Source organism: Miniopterus natalensis, chromosome 14 (assembly GCF_054644295.1).
Source record: "Miniopterus natalensis isolate mMinNat1 chromosome 14, mMinNat1.hap1, whole genome shotgun sequence".
NCBI classification, from domain to species: Eukaryota; Metazoa; Chordata; class Mammalia; order Chiroptera; family Miniopteridae; genus Miniopterus; species Miniopterus natalensis.
The window spans coordinates 57,729,629-57,751,005 of NC_142094.1; the positions used below are offsets into that span (position 1 = coordinate 57,729,629).

Sequence of the window (21,377 nt, forward strand, 5' to 3'; positions counted from 1 at the left end):
TGTATCGAGTTCTGTAAAGGAACAGTGTCGAGCCTTGCCATGCACCAGGGCCAGGAAGGCTCAGGATGAGATGAGCGGGACCGTTAGTGACACTCCTCCTTTGTTCCCACTGGCCTGGCTGGGCTTAAGGAAACCTGCTCTCCGGCATCTCCAGCTCCAGTGGCCCTGTCGTGGGAACAGCCTCTGGACAGTCCTGCCTGTCCCGGCCCCGGGTCTCCCCACATGGGCAGTGGTGGCCGCCGTATGCAGGGTGCTGCGTGGGCTCGACCACCCACGCGGATGCTCAGGGACTGACTGCAGTGCCATGAGAATCGGTGGACGTGAAATACCTGCCGAAGGTCATTCCAGCTGTTACTTCTACACTCCGCTGACTGCCTGACTCACGCCACAGTGTTCTCTGTGTTCACACACACTGAGTGTGTAAATGCATGTGGATTAGGAAGGATAGGGACATGGCAACATGTCCACCCCTGGCCGCTGGTGTAGTTCTGAACTTGGCTTTTGTGTTAAAGACTTGAACACAGGATGCTGGCAGGTCATCTTTGCCCCCCAAAGGCTCCTAGCAGTGCCTGATTCCGTAGCAGAAAACAACAAGCAGTCCTTGAGTGTTTCAGTGAGGTAAAGGTGCTGGGGCAGAGTCAGCACTGCAGAGCACCGTCAGCTTGTTTATTTGTGTGTCTGAGGAGAGACCTGATGTGTAAGTCCAGCTGGTACCCTGAGGTCTCTGCAGCCGAGACTTGGTCCTGCAGGTGTTAACGGCTTTAAATACCCCTGATTTCAGCGAGAAATCGAGACCGCGGAGATGTGCTGCGTGATTGGCAGCTGCTGTCATTCTTGCTGTGGAGCATTTCAGGGGAGGGGACTTAAGTCAATAAAACATCCAGTTTCTGTTGCCAGCAAGTACTTTAAAGGTGGAATTCAGGTAAACCGACCTGGCAGCACCCCAGCCCCTGGACCTTGACCCTCCAAAACACCAAGCGACTTCTCTCTGGTGATGGTCTTCGGCCAGGGCCATCAAGTCCCAGCCCAAGAGCCATCGTATGTGGAGACGGTGGGATGGGACAGGTCGGTTTTCTTCTATAAAACGAGAAAGTATTTGGGGCGAAAAGGGCTACTTTGTGCTTTCCTGGGAGGCAGTTCACTGTGTTGGAAAGAAAACCGTACAGGAGTCCGGGGGACCCCTGGATTCTAGGCCTTGCTCTGCTTCTAGCTCAATGCCTGGGGTTTATGCCCCTCTGAGCCTCAGTTTCTCCTCTGTGGAGTAAGGCTGGACTGGATGGTTTCGTGGGTCTTCCTGGCTCTGAAGTGCTGTGTGAACCAGGCTCCTGGTGAGGAGGTAGAGGCTGGCACGAAGGCTTCTCAAACCCTGTTCTCTCTCTGTCGTTTATGAACCAGAAAATGACAGATGGCGAGACCTGGACAGGAAGTGCCCCCTTCAGCTTGACCAGCCGAGTGCCAGCATCTGGGAGTGCCTGCCTGAGAAGTGCCCAGACGGTGCCCTGTGGCACCAGGAGGCGGCAACCGCCTGCGCGGTGACCAACCTGATCAAGGACCTCAGCCTCAGCGACCACAACGGGAACCCCTCCGCGCCCCCCAGCAAACGCCAGTGCCGGTCGCTGTCCTTCTCTGACGAGATGTCCAGCTGCCGGAGCTCGTGGCGGCCGCTGGGGTCCAAGGTCTGGACTCCGGTGGAGAAGCGGCGCTGCTACAGCGGGGGCAGTGTGCCCCGCTACGCCGGCGGCCTGGGCACCATGCAGAGGAGCTCCAGCTTCAGCCTGCCGTCCCGGGCCAGCGCGCTCTCCTCGCCCTGCGACCCCGCCGGCTTCCACCACCGCTTCGGCCAGCCCTGCCAGGGGGCACCTGGCCCGGCCGCCTGCGGACAGGCGGGCGACATCTGGAGCCCCGACCTCCACCCCGTGGGGGGGACCCGGCTCGACATGCAGCGGTCACTCTCCTGCTCCCACGAGCAGTTTTCCTTCGCGGAGTTCTGCACGCCCTCCGCCAGCAGCACCCCCGCCTCCACGCCCGAGCTGGCCCGGCGCCCCAGCGGGCTGTCCCGCAGCCGCTCCCAGCCCTGTGTCCTCAACGACAAGAAGGTCGGCGTCAAACGGCGGCGCCCCGAAGAGGTGCAGGAGCCCCGGCCTTCCCTAGACCTGGCCAAGATGGCCCAGGTAAGAGCCCCGCCCCCGGGGGGGCCGCAGAGCCGCTGGGTGTCGCGTGGAGCCTCGCGGGCAAGTGTGGGCGCCAGTTCGCAAGCTTAGGAGTGGGGCTGTCTCCTTGTGTTTTTAAATCCTGTGCAAAGAAAGATGAGGTTTTCTTTTTTTAAGTGTCTTTTTGTCTCCATTTGAAATCAGAATGGTCTGTCTCTCTGAGCACAGTGCTGGTGGTGCAGGGGCAGGTAGGTGGTGAGAGGCAGGGTGTTGGCGGGCAGGCCAGTGCCACGGGACCCCGGTGCCCCTTCCCTGGGGCCCTGCTGGAGCCTCTCGCAGACGCTCCCCCCCTCCTCCCCGGGTCCAGTGTGAGGAATGACCGCACAGGCTGGACCCGCGCCCCCCAGGTTGGGTTGGTCCTGCCATCAGGGCTGGGGTAATGGTTTTAGAGAACGAGAGGTGGGGGAGGCCCTTATTCTTTTGATCAAACTGTTGAAACGTGAGACCAGCAAGACCACTGTCCACCGTGCGGCCTGTGTGAGTAACCGGCCTCGCCGGTCACTGTAGGCACGGCCCCCGGCCATCACTTGCACTTTACCCTCTGTGTCTGGAGCCCTGCCTTGTGCTCACACTGACCTTGACTTCAGTGAGATGAACCGGAGTTCACGCCCCGTCCTTAGGAGAGTCTCTGAGCCTGAGCGCCACCTGCTTTTGGTTCTCACCGGGGAGGTCGGGGATGACGGGGATTCCCGGGCAGCAGGGTTGGCCCTGTGACTGTCCACCCCACGGCCGGCAGGTGCGGTGGGTGGCATGCGATGCTCTGGAGGTGGGCTCCGGGTCCTGGAGGCCCCAGGTGTGTAGTGCTGTGGTTTGACTGTTGCCTTTTCTGGTCTTGTTGTGTGAGCATCAGTCATTGCGCGGGTGGAGACCCGCCTGGCCGTGAGGGCGTGGCCTTGCCTGGGCCGCGTGCGGCCACACCAGGCAGGCTCATTGTGTCCACTCCTTTCCAGGTTGGCGGGACCACCGTCCATGAGGGCCCAGGGCTGCTTTTCCAGCCGGGCCTCGTTTCACTTCAGGATGAAAAGGCCATTTCTGTTTCCAGAGTTTTCTTCTCTCTCCTTTAGTTCCCCCTCCCAGCCTTGTGGTCCCCCCACAAAAGAAGAGGTGCAGGGTCTCAAATCTAGTGCCCACACTTGGCTCTAGAGTCCGACTTCCCAGCCTGGGGCAGCCGGAGGACAAGCTCGAGATGTGCCCGCCTCCCTGAGCCTGCGGGTCCAGTTGCGGGGGTCGGGGGGCCTTAAGGACGCCGGGCAGACCTGTGCCCTCTGCCCCCCGTTTTCAAGTTTCCATTCCTTCCATGGCCGCTCCAGGTGCTCCCCTTTCTTTTTCCCGAGGACTTTGCAGCTAGACGGCGATTGAACACATTCATTTACGTTGGACACGAGGGTGGAATTTTCCTTCTCTGGGGAAATTTAAATGGGTAGACAGGCCAGGGAGGTGACGGGTCTGGGTGACTTCTGAAGGGAACCCTGAGTCGTAGGTGTGATAAATGGGCGCAGTTAAGTTTTTAATGCTGAGCTTATTTTATTAGCTAATAAGCTAGATAGGTAATAAAAACAACTTCCACGTGTTATTCTATTTTACTGGCCACAAGTTGGAGTAACACCACGGGCATCGCCGAGGCGTTTCCCGTCCGCTCTGGGGTAGAAACCGTTTGAAAACATACCGCTCGACGGGGCTGTGCCCAGATGTATAGATTGCTCATTCAGTCCAGGCAGGTCTCCAAGATCCTGAGGCGGCCGCCCTGGTTCTGCCTGTCTTCCCCTGGCCAAGCCTGGGTAGGGCAGAGTCCAGGGAGAGAGAAGGGGCCTCTGGGCAGTGTGTATGCCAAAGGGCCATGGCCAACACCCTGAGGATGGGCTCTGAGCCCCCCACCAGCCCTCCCTCCATGTGGCTCTGCCTGCTTTGGCTCCCCACTGGGTGATTTATGGCTCCAGGAGGTGGCCTTGCTTTTCCAGGAGCCTTGGAGGCCAGGCCCAGGGCAGCCCCTGTGCATTTGAAAAGAGGCCTGGACCCAGCCTGGCACATGTGGGGCCCTGTGCCTGGTACCCCGCGAGCTGGTATGTGTGCACCAGTGTGTGGACAGGGACCTGCCCATGGCCTGATGACAGCTGGTGTGGGACTTGCTGCCCACAGGCCTTCACCTTGCAGGCTGTGGCATTCCTCAGCCTGTGACTGCCGGGATGTGAGCGCTGTCCGCATGTGGGAAGGTAGGCCCTGCCGAGGTGGGTGCCGCTCCCTGCTTCCCGCCATCCTTTCTTCACGCTGGGTCGTGGGCTCCTTTGTGGGTCTTTGATCTTGGTTTACACGTTGGCTTATATGGGGGGAGGGGTTCCAACTCTTATGAAGGAGCCCTTTGTGCATGGGTTCTGGGACCAGGTGCTCGAGAGGCTCAGTGAAGGTGCCAAGTGCCTTTTTGGTTGGACCTTTGGAGGGACTAGGAGTTCTGACAGAGTCCTGCTCCTGGCAGGTGCTGGCGGGCTGGGGCCTTTGGGGCCCAGAGCAGAACCCCTGGGATGTGTGTGTGAGCACCAGGGCCGAAGGCCCACAGTGAGGATGGCAGCCAGAGCCCCTCCAATTGTCAACAGAAAAGGAACCAGGGAGAGAACCCAACAGAGTCAGACCAGCAGGGAAGGCTGATAGATCTGAGGTCCCAGGCCCGGCCCTTGTGCACACCCACGTGAGTGAGCAAGTGTCCTGGGGTGGGGCACTGCCCTGAGCTAGCAGCAGAGGGTGTTAGAGATAGATGTGACCACAGGCCTTGCCCATCCCAGCCCCTCCCCAGGAAGCAGGCCCTTCTGGAACGTGGTGTTTTCAACCTTAGACCCACATTCAGCAGGGACGTGGACAGATTGGAAGGCCTCCAGCTCATGGGCAGGTTGTGGGTCCAGAGTGAGGGAGGGTGGTTGTAGTGAGGAGAGCCACCTGGGGAGAAACGACGCAGGGACTAGTCCAGAAAGGCCCTCCCTCCCTGTGACTGTGACGGCAGGCTCTGGGGTCCCCGCGCAGTACCCTGCCAGGTCCGATGCTGCTGACCTTCCTGAGCGGTTTCCTCATGTGCTCTGTTGAGGCTCCTTCTGCTTGTATTATATGAAGCTGTGTATTATATGAAGCTGGGGTCTCCCTCCCTTTTGCAAAATGACATTGTGTGTCACTGAGGGCGGGGCCCACCCTGAGCATGAGTTGTTATTAGCAAGACTTTGGTCGACAGGATGAGCTCCTGCTCTCTGAGACCTGGTTTCACCACCGAGCGTCAGCTGATCACTGGTTGAGACCTGAGCTACGTAAGGCCCTTCAGACGCGTGATCGCGTGCATGTGAGCAGAGATTTCCGAAAAAGCGACCATTGAAGGCTCCCCGCCGAATGGCGTGCCCCTGGCTGTCACAGTCCTTGCTGTATTTTCAACTCCAAGCTGGTCAGCTTGAAAGAGCAGCAAATTGTAGTTCTCACCAGTACTTCAGACAGAAGCGAGGCGTTGGTGGGGAGGGTCGGATGCTGAAACGGGTTTGATTGATTGCAGTTTCCCACACTCTGCCTCCCCGGGACCCCGGGAACAGCCTCAGAACAGACAGCACTGTTGTGTTAGCAGATGTTGGCGGCCCGTGGGAGCTGGCCGGGGGCAGGCTGGGGTAGGAGAGAAGCGTGAGGTAGAAGCTGCGCCGAGGGTGGGGGTCCTGCAGATGAGTCTGCGATAGCGGGTTGATCTTGGGGGCTCCAGTGGGCGAGGGCAGGCCGTGGTCGGGGGAGTTATCACAGATGTTCAGCTGGAACTCGTGACTCTGGCTGGCAGGGTCGTCCCTCTGGTCACTTTCTGCTCTCTGCCCTGTGTTCCAGTGGGGGCCACCGTGGGGGCTGGCCCTTCACACTGCTGACCGCACGGCCTTCTTGCCCAGGCGGCCCAGGCGGCCCAGGCGGCAGCAGGTAGCTGTGCTTTTCCTCGGCAGGGTCCGTGGGCTCAGGTCTGGCCTGCCCGAGCCTTTCTGTGCCGGTGGCCACTTCGTGGGTCCCAGTCTCCCACTGCCTCGCCCACCTAGCACCCCTTCTGCCGGCCTGGGGAGCCATGCTGACGGCAAGCGGAGGCTTCGCCCTTTGCAACACGGAATGCGGACGGGCATGAAGCCTGGTGAAGGTAGTCACGGAAAGCCCTGGAGTTCCATTTGGAAGGAGGTAAATGCTAAAAACTAAAGGCAGAAGCACTGTGGATACGTGGGAGTCGTCGTTTCTCATGAGGAAATGGTCGTGATAGGCTTGAAAAAGGAAGAGACTGGCACCTGGGCCGTCAGAGCGCACGAGGGCCTGGGTGGCAGCCGGGGCTGCGGCCCAGCGTGCCCCTCCCTCGGCGTGACGGGCATTGCTGGTCGGTTGTGCAGTCTCTTCGGCTGCACTCGGGAAGTCTTAGAACCCTCCCCCAGCGGCCTCGGCGGCCAGTGCCGACTGACCTGCTGTCACCCTTGAGGGCGAGGCGTCCGGAGTCCAGAGACCGTCAGTGAACTTGCCCAAAGCCACATAGTTAGTTAGGAGGCTGGGAAGGCGGCCCCTGGGCCCCTGCCTCCAGGTTCGGTGCTCCTCCAGCTGCGAGGACCTCGGGTGGCCTTTGCAGCGCGCCGACCCTGCAGGACACGGAGGGCGTGGAGGGAATGTGGGTGCTCTGGAGGCAGGCAGGGCTCACTCCACGTCCTGCCACTTAGCTGTGTGCCCGAGGGCAGGCCACCCTCTGTCAGCTTCCCTTTCCTTGTCCGTGAGCCGGGAATGGGGAGGAGTCACGTGGCTTATCAATGGGTGACACTGATTAACAACAAAGCAACGCCCCTCGCCTGTGTCCTGTAGCTCCTTCTGGACACCCAGCCGGGCTTGCTCCCTGGTGGGGCGGTGTCAGTGCTAACAGGCCCTGCCAGGGGCAGAGCTGGGGGGCTGGAGCCAGGACACTGGTTCCTGCTCTCGCTCGTCTTTCTCTCAGAAATAGGCGTGTCAGTGACACCGTAGCACCCCTCATGGGGGTCTCGTACTCCAAGGAGACCTCTGTTCACACACCTGGGTCACTCCTTGCTGTGCCCAGTCCCAGCCACCAGGTTGCATAAGCAATCTGCTTAAGGTCACTCGGACTGGGGCCGAGTGTTGACACAATAGCTTTGATCTCCCGGGAAAAGAAAAATAAGAGTTCAGCTGGGGACGCGCCAGGGAGGCAGGTTCTAGTGCCACTTGGTGATTTTCCATGTTGGAGGCCTTTCTGAGCTGAAAGGGGCTTGAGAGGTGAGGCCGTGAAACTTTGGGGGTGCCCAGGGCTTTCTGGAGGAGAGGCCTCAGCTTCGTAGGCCCATTGCCCAGATGGGAGCCCCTCTGGCTCCCCAGATGTCCTTGGAGCAGCCTCGGCTTGCCAGTCTCGCTCCGGCGCGGGGCACAGGCCCTGGGAGATGGGCCTGCCCTCAGGAGACCACAGCTTGTGGGCAGGAGGGCAGCGAGTCTGAGGACATCCCTGGCCCTGTTTCATGGAAACCGCAATAGGAGGGGCCTGTGGACCAGCTGCCTTTGCCTCTCATCGGCTCACCTCCTAGGGCCCACAGTGGAGGGTTAGAGAAACACTGTGTCCCTCCAGAGACGGGGTCAGAGGGCTGAAGAGGGGGCCTCGTGCCAGCGGGACGGTCTCACACCTCATCCCGGGCAACTTCTGTGACCTCCCTGCACCTCAGTTTCCCCATCCACAGGCAGGGTGGCCACGCCTTCTTTCATTATATCACTGGCAGCGTTGAAGTAGGTCACCCGTGTGAAACCCTCAAGCCCAGAACTGTGTTGGCCCAGGGTTAGGGCTTGGTGAGAGTCAGCTGCCATCGGCGCCATTGGGAGTGACACTGTAGGGGGAGGGAGAGGGGTTTGTTGAAAGGAAATAGCTGCCATTTATCGAACACGAGCAGTCCTCCCTGTGGGGACTCTGTCTCTAGCTCTGGGGTCTCAGCCTTGTCCCCACTCCTGGAGCCCGAGGCTGTGTGGCTTATCCCAGGGCTGGAGTTGAGTTGCTGAGTTGCATCACGGTTGGGGTTCAGACCAGGTTCTCTGACTCCAGGGCGAGGATTCTTCTACCCGGGGCCCTAAGGTAGACACCGCCTGGTCCACGTGGAACGCGTGCCCCGTTCTGGAGGCTGGCGGAGGCCAGGCCGGCTTTGGGCCTGTCTTTTTCCCGCTTCCTTATTGGGGATGTCGGGATGGTGCCTCCTGGCAGGAGCACCAAGCCCTGGCCAGCCTGTGGGCCTGTAGAGCTGGGGAGGGCCGGAGATGGGGAAGCACAGAGGTGTCGCCAAGATGGACGTGGGATTAATTACGAGCCAGGATCAGAGCCGACACGCCCGCCGCCTGCCTGTGCCTTTACCCCATACGGGCCGCAGGCTTTGATGGGGACTGGCCTTTTGCAGCACAGTCCTCATTGTCCCCAGCCGCATCCACAGAGAGTGTCCTCTGTGGACACGAGCCCATTATCTGTGACATTTTTGTGGAATCAGCGTCCTGAATTCCTGCCCTTTCTTGCCACTCCGGGTCACAGTGGGGAACTAAGGAAAGCGGGCTCCACAGCAGGGGCAGAGCCAGTGCTGGTCCCGGGCTGGCAGGGGCTGGGTTTGACAGGGTTCAGAGTGGGTGTTAATTGCTTATTTATGGCCAGAAGATTAACAATGCCTCCTTTGAAAGTTGGACACAGTAGAACTCTTGGATAATTCCTTTTGGGGAGGGGGAGGGGTGTTTTGTGTTTTTTTTCTATCATGGAAAACAAAAGAAATGGTTGGTTCCAAAATACGACTCAACCACCAGCAGCTCTGTTTGTGAGCAGAAGCAGTGAGCTCAGTGGCATCAGTCACGTGTCACTCGGGGCCACCAGGCGCTCAGCCCTTCCCCTGAAACCGCACAGGGCCCTACAATGTGTTCATCCTGGTGGAGTGGGTTGGGGAGCTGCAGCGGCTTCCTTGCCGGAGCTCTGTGCATGGAGAGAGAATGGACTGTCCCCTGGACCAGCCAGGGCCCTTCCTGTTGGGGGATAGACACCACCCGCGTGTCCGCAGAGAATTTACCGTGAACAGTTGTTAACCAGGTTTCTGAGAACCGAGGGCCTGGATGGGAACACCGGGTACCGTGGAGGAAGCAACTGCAGGAAGCTGCCCTCACCCCGGGCCATGGCAACAAAGGGAGAGGCTCACTTCTGGAATCCTGGCAGCTTGGGGACCCCGGGCCCCTGGGGCTGGGATCCAGATCCCCTGTGGGAGGCGCTGGCCCACAGGGGCTGAGGAAGGGGGGCGATGAGGTTGGTTCCGTGCGTGTTGGAAAAGCTGTGAATGGAACACACTGCTCCTGCTGGGTGGAGGAGTATGGCTGGGTGACGGTGGCAGCCACAGGACGCAGACCAAGAGGCAGGGCCCTCCTCTGTCCTCCAGGCTCGGGGTGCCGAGCGGACCTCACAACCCCCTGCTCCATAGGGCCCTCTTCTTGTCCAGTCACCCCAACTTCTCGCCTGCCTCATCCTCATGTGGGTTCCCCAGGGAGATAGGAGACTAGGGAGGGCCTTGGGGCCATCTGGGCCTCCTTCCCGTATCATGCTGTCTGTCTCGGAGTGTCCCATGTCCCCTGTGGGAGGTCAGACCCTGCCCAGGTCTTGGTCGCCCAGACAGCTCTAACCGCATCCCCCTGGGCCAGTGCACCTACCCCCAAGCCCCCAGTAGTTGGGACCCGCAGTAAACAGGCCTGACCCACCTGGAGACATTCCATCTCCCGCTAATCAGGAGCAGCTTCGGACAATGGGATTTTCTGAGAATTGATGGCTGCTAGAAACAGGAACAAGTATGCAGGCTGGGGAGCCAGCGGGTTCGGGCTGCCCAGGCAGGCACCGCATTACCCGGTGTCTGGGGAGAGCGTTTTAGCAGATGTAGGCCGGTTGTGCAGCATTAACTACTTGGCACGAGAGAGGAGGTGGCATCGGAAACGGCAAGAGGTTGATTGTCGCTCGTCAGAGACACCAGGACTTCAGCGTGACACACTCAGGCCACTGCCCGTTGTTGCAAATAAAGTTTTATTGGCACACAGCCACCTGTTTGTTTACTGTTACAACAGGGATCAGAGGGCCGGCAAAACCAGAACTGTTTAGTGCCTGGCCCTGTAAGACCATTTTACCAGCCCCTGCTCTAGATGGCCCTGTGCCTCAGTTTCCTCATTTGGAAAGCGGCTGGAATCTGTTTGGCAGTTTCTTATGGAAGCCAGTCCTAGAAAGGGCCATGCCGTTTTCCTGGCTGTCGGGAATGTGGGGTGACGTAACGCGGCCGCCCGACTCTCTTAGGCCCTCTGAGCCCACACTTGGCCCCCGTGCTCCTCTCCTTGTCTTCCCAAGGGGCAAATGAGAACCGCTGCTGGCCGGGGCTGCGGAAAAGGGGCGTCCAGGGCCATGCGTCGTGGCCAAGCGGGCCTGGCATCAGAACGGTGCTCCGTGTGTCTCAGCGCCCAAGAGCATGGGACTTTTCGGTAGTGAGAGCTGCGTCCTCCCAGGCTGCGGCTCTGGAAGCGTCTGTGAGGCTGCCTGCCCAGGCCTTACGCCTGCGAAGCGTGGGCCACAGTGAGGATCCTTCCTTTCCTCCCGCTCCCACTCGCTGCCTCTGTCGCGTCCTGTCCTTCGAGGGATTGGCTGAGGCCCTGCTGTTACAATGGTGGGACAGAACTCAGACGCAGCCGGCAGGGGCGGCCCCGGCCTCTTCTCGTCCTTCAGGGCAAACCCCTAGAAAGTTCACCCTGGCCGGGGACCCAGGAATCCCTCTGCTGGCCAGACGTGCTCTGGCCCCGCGGCGGACAGCCCGTCGGAAGCTGCCGAGGGATGTGAGCTTGGTGGTAACTTGGCCGGCGAGGTGGTTGGAGCAGTGCGGTGAGAACAGGGCGGGATGCTTGGCTCTGACATTTAAGAGCCTCAGACGGCGTGGTTTCCATCCTGCGCTCGCCTCAAGCTCAGTCAACAGAGGCCGCCTGTCCCGGCCGAGCCCGGGAAGCCCGCAGCAGCCAGCCCAGCGCCAGGAGGCTGCGGCCTGGGCCCGAGCGGCGGGGGCCCAGGAATGTGGTCGGAAAGTTCTCAGCACGACCGGGAACCACTTCCACCAGGGCTGTTGGCGCGGCCCGCTGCGGAGCTGAGGAGGAAATGGGCTGTGAGGAGGGAAGGGTGGTATGTAGCAGTGTGGCCCCGTTTTAGACAAAGCTGCTCCCCCCTTAGTCCGCTCCTCCCGCCTTCTGTGCAGTGGGCCCCCCTGCGCAGACTTTAAGGCTCTCTGTGGCCAAGAAGCGGGGGGGGGGGCGGGGAGGGGACCCATGTGTGATGGTTTTTCAAGAAAAATCTGTGTTTAACATCACAGGCTGTACAAATTCTACAAGTCCTGTCCACTTAAGCTCCTGCTGTGTGCAAGATGCGGGGGGTGGGGGTGCGTCAGCCACAGTTCCCCCTGGAGAGTCAGCCACATAAGCAGTTATCTGGAATGAGACACATGCTAAACGGAGATCCCAGGACATCCTGGGAACCCTGGGAAGGACTGGGTGGCCACAGAGGATGTGGGATTGGAGCCTGGGCGGTGTGCCTGGGAGTGTGTGCTGAGCCCGTGCTCAGGGAACAGGGTCCGAGGACTAGATGGCTGGAGCAGATTTCATAGGCAGAGACAGGCGTGTGGGTGAAGGGGGGAATGTGGCCCTGGCAGCAGGTGCCCTCACCTGGCCACTCCCAGGACCATGGCACCTTCGTGCCTTTCTCCTGAGGTGGGCTTTGTGGATTTTTGTTCTGCCAGACGTGGACAGAAGGTTCTCAAAGGCCCAGCGTAAGTCTTAACAAGGTGACGCTTCTCAGAGCCCAAGCATGCGTGAGTCCCCGAGTAGGGCGGAAAATGCAGCAATTCGAATGCCTGTGTCGGGGCCACCCCTGGGCAGAGCAGCCTTTGGGAACACCATTGCCATGTTATCGTCGGCCTGGCCTGTGAGAGGGCGGAGGGGACCTACTCCACAGTGTGTTCTGGGGCTCATGGCCTGAGAGCCCCCAGAGGTTACTGGAGCTCTGGTCCTGAAGCCTCCTGGGCGGCACAGTATAGGGTGGCACAGAAGATAGCTAGGCCACTGCATTGCCCAGTGGGATTCCTATCCCCAAACACACCAGAGTTTAATGTCCAGCAAAGCCCCCTCCCTGGGTTCCTGACGGCCTGCTGCCTTCCTCTACTGGCCAGTCTGCTGGGTGAGGCCGGAACTGACCTGGCTCTTTGGCTGTGACCCAGATACCTCCAAAGAGCCCACCTAGTTCTCTGGTCTCTGTACTGTTTGTGGCTAGTATGGCAGCTGCTTTCAGTGGCCACGTAGGAAAACGGGAGGCAGAAGGGAACCCTCACATCGGCCAGGAGGCTGTGGAGCAGGCTGGCTGAGGCAAGGCCTTTGGAAGCAGACAGAGCTGGGTGCAGATCTAGCTGTGGGAACCCTCGCCTTGGTTTCCTCATCTGTGAAGTGGGCGTGATAATGAGATGACGTCTGTCTCACGTTGAGGATTAATGGCACGTGACACTCGGCTCATGCCACGTGCAATATTCTTAGTAGAACGGGGGAAGACTCAAGTGATTTCCAGATTCATGGACATGTATTGTTTCTTCTGGTTGCAAATTAATGCATAAACTTAAAAAGTGATAGTTCAGAAGGCGTGAGGTGAAGGAGAAACAGAACCTTTGGAATCCAGTGGACCAGGGTCTGAATCTCAGCCTCACTAACCAGGTAACCACTCTGAGCCTCAGTTTCCTCATTTGGAAAATAGGAGTAATGACTTACCTGAGAGGGTGGTCGTGCAGATCACATAAGCCAGAGGTTGTAAAGCATCTAGCGCATCTGGTCACCCTGTGGGTGCTTGGCACATGGTCGCTGCCATCCTCACAGTCACCACCATCATCATTACCTTGATCACCACCACCATGGTCACATCACAAACACCACCTTCACCATCACCTTCATCACCTTCACCTTCAGCAGTATCATCACTGTCATTGTCATTATCATCACCGCCATCTTGTCACCATCATCACCATCATCACCATCACAAACACCATAAACATCAGCACCACCTTCATCACCACCACCATCATCACCATCACCTTCACCACCATCACCATCACCTTCACCACCATCATCACCATCACCTTCACCTTCACCACCATCACCATCACCATCACCTTCACCACCATCATCACTATCACCACCACCACCACCACCACCACCCTCCTTATCATTTAGCATGAAGAGTCCGGCCAGAGCAATTTTGAAGACAGCCTCGTGCCTGACTGACTCACGGTGGAAGATACCTGTCATCTTTCGGGCACTGCAGTGACCTGGGTTCTGCGCCCCCCAGAAGGCCCTTTTTCCTTTTGTGTCCTCCAGCGGGTAAAAGTTCTTTGTAGGGAGAGGTTCCAGTGCTCGTTGCGGTTTCCTTAGTGCTTACTTTGGGAACAAGGCAGAGCCTCTAGTATCTTAAAGTTATCCTCTACTTAATTATATGACTAAGAATAAAGCATTCTGGCTCCATTAGGAAGAAAAGTAGTCTGGCAGTTAACTATGTCATCTGTACTTGTCGCCAGATCGTCTTGGTATGGCGTTTTAATGCTGTGAATACCTCAGCGGGTGACTTAGAGCTGAGCGCACGGTGGGCGGGGGCCAGCCGGGGGGAGGGAGCCTGGGGCCCATTCCCACCTCTGCTGCTCACCAGCTGCGGGAACGTGGGCGAGTTACGCTCTGGGCCTCGGGGCTTTTTGCTGTTGTTCCCTGGGGAATGGGGCTAGTGATACCTGCCTTCTGGAGGCACCCTGAGCACTAAAAGGTATATAGCACGGCTCCTGGGAAAATAGGCATTCGGCAAATGTTAGTTACTTTTGGAGCCTGAAGGCGCAGAGAGAATAAAGTGACACTGCCCCGCGCGTGCCGAGGAGAACACGCCACTCTCACCCCAGCTCGGAGGGGGCAGCTGTCCGGCACCTCATGGCTGGCGTCCCTCCTGCGGTGGTGTGAACGTGGACTCTGGCGGTTGGTCTAGAGCTGGCATTGTCCGAACCCGTGCAGTTGCTGGGATGTGGGCCATACCCTGCGGTATGTGGCGGAGGGAAAGCATTTGGGGAGGAACAGCTGCTGACTCACTCACGCGGAGGCCAGGCCGGCCAGGACTGCTCTTTCTGCTTCCTGCTGCCGCCTTTGATGCCTGGCCAGCGTCTTAGTCACCCTTTCCACCTGTCCCCCATTCTGGCTGGTCAGGTGGGTGGTCAGAGGGTCCCAGAACAATGCAGGGGCCTCTGCCAGGGCCAGTGTGCCGGTGTCCACTGAGACAGCAGCCCCTTCCTCTAGGGAGATAACACAGAACCTTCCAGGAATCAGGGCTCCGTTTCCTGCCCCCGCTTTTGAGGACAAAATTGGTGCAGAAGGCTCTGCCCGGAACCCGTAAGTCTCTGAACTTGAAGGGCTCTTAGTCCAGTCCTGTCACCGAGCATCTGGGGAAACTGAGGCCCAGAGAGGAGAGGCCCTTTGCCCAGGGTGAAATAGTGAGGCAATTGGTGACAGCGGCAACTAGCCCCTGCCCTCCGCTGCTTCTGTCGCCTGCCCCTCCCGCCCTGGCACCGTCCCCAGCAGCCTGCAGCTGTCCCTGCAGGTTGGTGGGATGTGGCTCTCAGCTCCCACTGGCTCCATCCTGTCTCCCCGACCCTCTTGTTGTGGCAGGTGCTTCCCCCTCACCAGCCTGTCCAGTGACATGCACATTCCTCCATGGTGGGGCTGGTGCTTTCTGCTCAAGGGGCCCCTTCTCCTGATTGTTAATTCCAGCCAGGCCCCTGGTATCAGGAGGAGCCCCCGGCAGGCTGGGCTGGTGGCTGCATCCAAGTTTGGGTGGTGTGACGTTCAGCTTAGGGCCTCAGGCAAGTTATGGAACCTCTCTGGGCCCATTTGCCCATATGGCAAGTAAGGACAGGAAGAACACCTCTCAGGCTTGGTGGTGGGGGCGCAGGTGAGGGCACTGCTGCTGTCTGGTGGGTCCTGCCTTCCAGAGCCTCATGACAGCTATTCCTGAGGTTTCGTGGCAACCCGACCAGGTGGGCCAGCCAGAGACCATTGTCGCCATTCACAGGTGGGGGAGGGGGGCTCTGAGGGCAGGGAGATGAGTGCCGACTCGGTGGCAGATGGCGCGGAGTCAAACGGGGACATGGAGGCTGACGCTCATCCCCTGCACCCCACGCTTGTCCCACTGCAGACATTGCGGGCTCGGGGTGATGGACACGTCGGTCTGGAGGCAGCCGTGCCCACCTGTCCCGTTTTGGAGGTTTCCTGCGCAGGCCCGGCCTTCATCATACCCCAGCCTGTGGCCTCGAACTCGGGGCTCTCCGTAAACATTCCCAGAGCCAAGGCGCCTCGGCACCTGTGCGTCCTCGCAGAAGCCTGGGACCCCGGTGCTCCCAAGAAAAGGTTCTCGGGGAGGGAGAGGGTGCTGTTTTCTATCTACAGAGATAAGCAGATTCTCAGCGTCTCCGGGAGAACCGGAATGCAGAGGCCGGGGGACAGCACCTGCAGCCCGCTGCCTGGGCACCGTCCAGGTGCACTTCCCACTGCCTCTCGGGGTGCCCGCACCCACTTCCTTTCCCACCCTCGCCCGCCCGAGCGCCCATGGCTGACAGCTAAGATCAGCGCCACCTCACCTCCCTGGCTGCCTGGGCTTGGTCGGGAACCTCGATCCCTGCGCAGTGCCATTATTTGAGTCCTAAAGCTCCTAGTGTGTGTCTCCCAGGTTTGCTCAACACCTCCAGCAGGGGCCGGGTGGCGACCCTGGGGAGATGCAGGTCCCGTGGTGGGGACAGTGCAGGAGAGCACAGGCCGTCCTCGAGCCCTGCTCGCCCCGCTGCGCCCTTGGGCCCGTCCGTGCTCAGCTTCCACCTCCGTGTGCTGGCGACACTCGTGTCCCCTCTCACAGCTGTTGGGAGGGCTTCCTCATGCATGGTGGGTCCTCAGCAGGTCGCCTCCCCTTCCTTCTCTTGCCCACAGACCCAAAAGTGGTGAATTTAGCCCAGAGGCGCTCCAGCCCTGGAGCAGGGCCGTGCAGGCCGTGGACTGCCCCTCCCCCCGGTGCCCCGTCTTCCTGAGCAGGTTTGGAGGCCTCTGGCTCGCGCAGGGAACACTGGGACGTTCCAGAGACCACAGCGCCAGCCTCTTCTGGGGCAGACGCCCAGGCGGGCCCTGCTCCCTCCAGAGCCTCCGTGCCTCGGAGGAGGGGGCAAAGGTCCGAAGGGGACCCATCCTCTCAGCCCGCCGGCCACCCTGAGGACTGTCTGTGTTCACAGCCATGCTCCTCGCCCCCAGAGCAGCCTGGGAGGGACCGCGCCCCTCTTTAGCCTAGTTGGGGGGTGGCGCTCTAAGCCCCCAGGTGGTGAAAGCAGCCGCCTTGCTTCCAGAATCCGATGCCAGTGTAGCTGTGGGGATGGAAGCGAGGAAGAAAAAGGCCCACAGGCTCAGGGGGGTTTGTTTGTTTTAAAATATATCTTTATTGATTTCAGAGAGGGGAAGGGAGAGGGGGAGAGAGAGAGAAACATCAGTGATGAGAGTCATTGATCAGCTGCTTCCTGCTCGCCCCCTGCTGGGGATGGAGCCTGCAGCCCGGGCATGTGCCCTGACCGGGAGTCGAACCCCGACCTCCTGGATCCTAGGTCAATACTCAACCGCGGAGCCACGGCCGGCCGGGCAAGGCTCAAGGTTTTAATGAGCACCGTCCACCGGTCCCTGCTCCCACCCGCGAGCCCTCCTCGGGCTCTGCTTGGGCAGCCAGGCCAGGCTGCGGGGGACCCACGGCTTTGGGCTGACTTAAGTGGCCTGCACAAATTCCCGCAGCCCTTGCTGAAAGAGCTGGGCGCGGCCCCTGGGAAATGCACCCGCCACCTGCATGGGGTGAATGGCGTCTCCCGTGAGAGCCCCTCACAGGCTCAGCAGCTGGGGCTTCAATGGCCCCGAGGCCCTGCTGCAGAGAAAAGATTTTTCTAAAGCTGCTGTGCACCCCCCCCCCCCCCCCCCGGCAGTTGCTTTCCTGTTTTCAGCTGGGTGAGTGGGGCGCTCGAGTCTGTGCTTCTCCGTTAACCTGGGCGCCCGACCGTTGATGTTTCTCTCGGATGCAGAGCCGGCTTTATTCTTCCCGGCCGTCCAGGAAGGGACTTCGTGTTTGTGTTCTATGTGTGTGTCTCTCTCTCTCTCTCTCTCTGAGATCATCTCAAGCTAATAGTGAGAAAAAAGGCATATGTGAGCGATTCTGCCTCGACAGGTCCTACAATACCTCCAGGAATGCCAATGTTTCTCGCTTTCACGAAAACACTATGAGGTCTCACTTAGGCGGACAATGGCGGAGATTGAAGAGGGAGGGCGCCAGGGAAGCGCGGAAAGGAGGCGGCGGTTCAGCCGACTGCCGGGGGCTTTGTGCTGCAGTTCAGAGGGGTTTGCTCTGGGCTCGCCCACACCCTCCCCAATCTGGGGACATTCTTGGCTCACGGGTAGTTTTGTGCTGAGAACCAATTTTAAGTGCAGAGGACAGAGAAGGCCACGCTTTCTCTCCAGAGTCAGCCTCACAGCTTCTGGGACTGTGAGCTGTGTGCGTGCGTGTATGGGGGGGGGGGTCCTGACCCACGGGATTCCAGGTTCCATGTTCACTCCACTGGACGTCTGCCTGGCTGTGATTGTGGCTGAGTGGGATGCCTGTAAGCTACCAGGGTGGGGCCCACACCCCAGGCTGGTTCTCCTGCAGGGAGGAGGTGCCAGGTGGGAGAAGGTGGCACCTGGGGCCGTCTGGGCCATGCCTCAGAGCCCAGCTGTCTTGGTGGAATCACTGTGCCCCTCCACCCCACCCTTGGAGTTCTCCCCACAGTGGCCGGGAGAGGCACTGGTGTGAGGGAGACCTGTCCCTGGGGTCTGTCCACATGCATGCCTCCCACCTTCATGAGCTCTGGCCTCCTTAAGGTCCCCTCGGCTGCTCACATGGTAGGTTGCCGATGAACCTTGCAGGGCCAGTGTCCTTGCGGGGAGAGGGTACTGACAGCTTGTTCTCCGCAGGTTTGCAGGGTGTGCGTGAGTGTGAACAGTGGGGCCACGTGCTGGGGTTCCCGTGTGGTCCCTGCACACACTGGGCACCCAGTACTAGGGATTGTGAGTTTCCTTAACAAGATCCACCTGCCTGTCTGCTGCAACCGCAGAGGCTGAACCAGGGCCTCTTCCTGTGGTCCAGGGGCAGGGGCCCTGCCTGTTGGGGCAGCCAGCCCAGGTCTGCTGGTCTCCTGGGTCGTGGAAGTGGCTCCCCTAGGAGTTTAGAGCCCGATCTCCCGAGGCCCCTGGCCCTGGACTCCCCTTTCCGAGTGAGCCCGGCCTCCGCCAATGGCACGCAGTGTCCGGCCACTTCTTTTTGCGGTGGCCACTTGCAGACAGAAAGTGAGGGACTTCCCCATGGGCTCTGTGCTCTTTCCAGATCATCAGACGTTTCTGTAAGAGAGAAGTTGGCTCACTTCCTGACTTGGGCTGGGCCAGTGATGGTCTGGGGCCCGAGGCTGGGGCCTCAGACACTGCCCCACACCCACCGCTCCTCTGCAGCTCACCCCACCCTTCTGCACTAGCAGGGCCATGGGGGCCTGAGCCAGACTGACCTCGTCTTCATCAGTCACTGTAGGAACTGCAGCCTCTTAGCCTGCAGGATGGCAGGGCCGTGCATGCGTGTATGTGAGCTGTGCGTGTGCACACTCATGTGCGTGCACTTGTATCCCAGGGGAAGAAGGGCACGAGCACCGTGTGGGGCCCTCGGGAAGGCACCCGGGTTCTGTGTGCACCGAAGGCCTTGTGAGGGGCACGGCTGCTTTGTTGTCTTGCTGGTTTGCCGCCTCCTCGGCGCTTTCGGCCATTCCCCTGACACTCCATTCATCACGTGGGAGTGGGCGCCAGGGAAAGTCATATACTCATGGCCTTTGCCCCTTGCTCCCATATGGCTGAGGGCCGGGCCGAGCGGGGTCAGCCTGGGCACCCCCCTCCCGCCTCCTGCCTCCTGCCATCGTCCTTTCCCTCTTCTCCGCACTCAGGCGCTCGGACCTGGGGCGGCCTGCCGGGCTCACATTCTCCGCACAGACACCCTGTGTGGCCTCGGTAAATGTCTGAACTTCCAATAGTGACCCCCATCCCCGCTCCGGGCTGCTGTGAGGGCTCCGTGGGACAAGCCCCGCGAGGCTCAAGATAGATGCTTAGTGATTGTAGGCCCTGCTGTCCTCAGAGCTCCACAGCTGCTAGGACACGAGAACCCACCCCCAGCAATGCCCTGACTTTGTTCCTGGAACAGACGCGATTCCAGGGGATGGTGGAGGAATTCACGGTAGCTCAGTCTTGCAGGCCAGTTGGAAGTGCCTGGACTGAGTGATTTAGGGCTACTCCAGGGCCCCGCACATTCCTCCGGCCCATGTCCAGGAGCCCGCATCGTCCCCAGGGCCTTAGGCCGGTGTAGTGGGGAATTTTTTACCAACTAGCAGGCAAGAATCACTGGGGGCTCTTGGGGGTAGAAGTGAGGTTGGGTTTCCATCCTGAGTTCTGGCATTTTTGCAGCAGCTGGGTGCGGCGTGTGGGTGAGGCTTAGGCTCAGGCCACAGAGCCGGGTGCCCTCCTGGGGCTGTGCCGAGTGAGCCTTGAGCTCCTGCATGTATGTGGGGATGCTGCAGAGCCTGTCTCGGGATCAGGTGCTGAGATAGTGGAGGCGAGAAGTTCACCCAGTGCAGGCCCGAACGTCCACTCGGCCACCTCACCCGGACTGCGAGGACTTCTGGGACTCTGGGTGCCTTGAGATGGGGGTGCTGTGTTTGCATATCTTGGCAAGCGTGGAAACAGCAATGAGCGACGAAAGGGAAAAAAATAAGCCTATCAGGAAACTCAGTCATGTTGAGGTGTGTCCCTGGGAAAGTCAGTGAAACGGGCCCGCCCTGGCCAGCCCGTCCTCAGCCATGTTCTGTCAGCACACTGAGCTGGGTCCTGTGCACACTTGCTCTCAAGGCTGGCATCGCGGTTTCCATCCTGGCTCCTAGAGTGAGATGATTTGTTCTGAGTCACTCAGCCAAGGAGCGACAGGGACTCCCCTCCTGAGGCTGTTTGGTTGCAAAATGCATGCTCCAGGCCACACTCCCGACGCTCAGAACCTCTTGGGCACCTTGAGCATCTCCTGGCACCTCTAGTGCCCTTCAAGAAAATGTTTCCTAGTCGCCCTCCCGCCCCTGGGACTGAATCTGGGCCTCCTGCTGGGGTGGGGTGGGCCTGGTCTGGGGGAGAATCAGACCCCTCCCATGTTGCCCCACACAGCCTTGAGCCAGGAGCCCCTGCTCTCAGGGTTTCCTGCCAGGACAGCGCAGGGCAGCCAAGATTGGAGAGCACTCTGGCCAGCAGCCACGCGCGTTCAGAAGTCCCGTAAGCCCCGTGAAGTTTCCTAGATGTTTGTACCCTCTCTAGCTCCCACTGTCTTCCCCTCACTGCTGCTTGGGGAACTGGTCTCTGAAAGGGGTGAGACCTGCCCAGGTCACCCCTGGGGCACTAGGCAGAGCTGGGACTCCAAGCAGGTCTCCTGGCTCAAGATGCAGGCCCAGCCCTGCCGCAGTGTTGGATTTGGTTGGAGAGGTGGGGCTCACCTGGGCAGAAGGACAGGCCATCCAGGAAGGGCGGCCGTCTGGTGGGCAAGAGGCCCCATCCCACCTGTAGCTACACAGGTGTTTTGCTGCCTGTGGGTGAGACAGAGCCCCCAGGAGGGGCAGTCCTCTAACGAGCCCTCCAGGCTCGGGAGCACTAGAGCCCCACATACTGTCCCTGCCACTCACCTGTGGCTCTTCGGGTGGGGACAGCCAAGCCCAGAGAGCCGGAACGTGTCCAGGAATGTCCCGCCGCTCCCGCTGCCGGCGGGCATACCCGTGGCCACCTGCCCTACCCGGGCATGCTGGGACATGCCGGCAGAGCGGGCTGGGCCGCCGCCTCTCCTTGCCACTGCAGGACTGTGGTGGCCGGCACAGGCCAGTGCAGCCTCCGTCCCCAGCTGGGATTTTTGCTCTCACACTGGCTTCTAGGCAAGACCCAGGTGGGATCAGCGGCCCTGCTTAGGCGGTTTCCACCTGGGGCTGCTCAGGGGGC

At 60.0% G+C, this 21,377-nt stretch overlaps 1 protein-coding gene across 2 annotated transcripts in view; it reads left to right on the forward strand.

Annotated features, from left to right (window-relative positions):
• Window positions 1-21,377, forward strand: part of FAM53B (family with sequence similarity 53 member B) — an 84,516-nt gene that overhangs the window by 51,484 nt on the left and 11,655 nt on the right. For both annotated transcript variants that reach the window (XM_016210482.2, XM_087824038.1), the window contains exon 4: window positions 1,396-2,171. In XM_016210482.2, coding sequence (XP_016065968.2) covers window positions 1,396-2,171 — 776 coding nt within the window. The remainder of the gene's footprint in view (window positions 1-1,395; window positions 2,172-21,377) is intronic.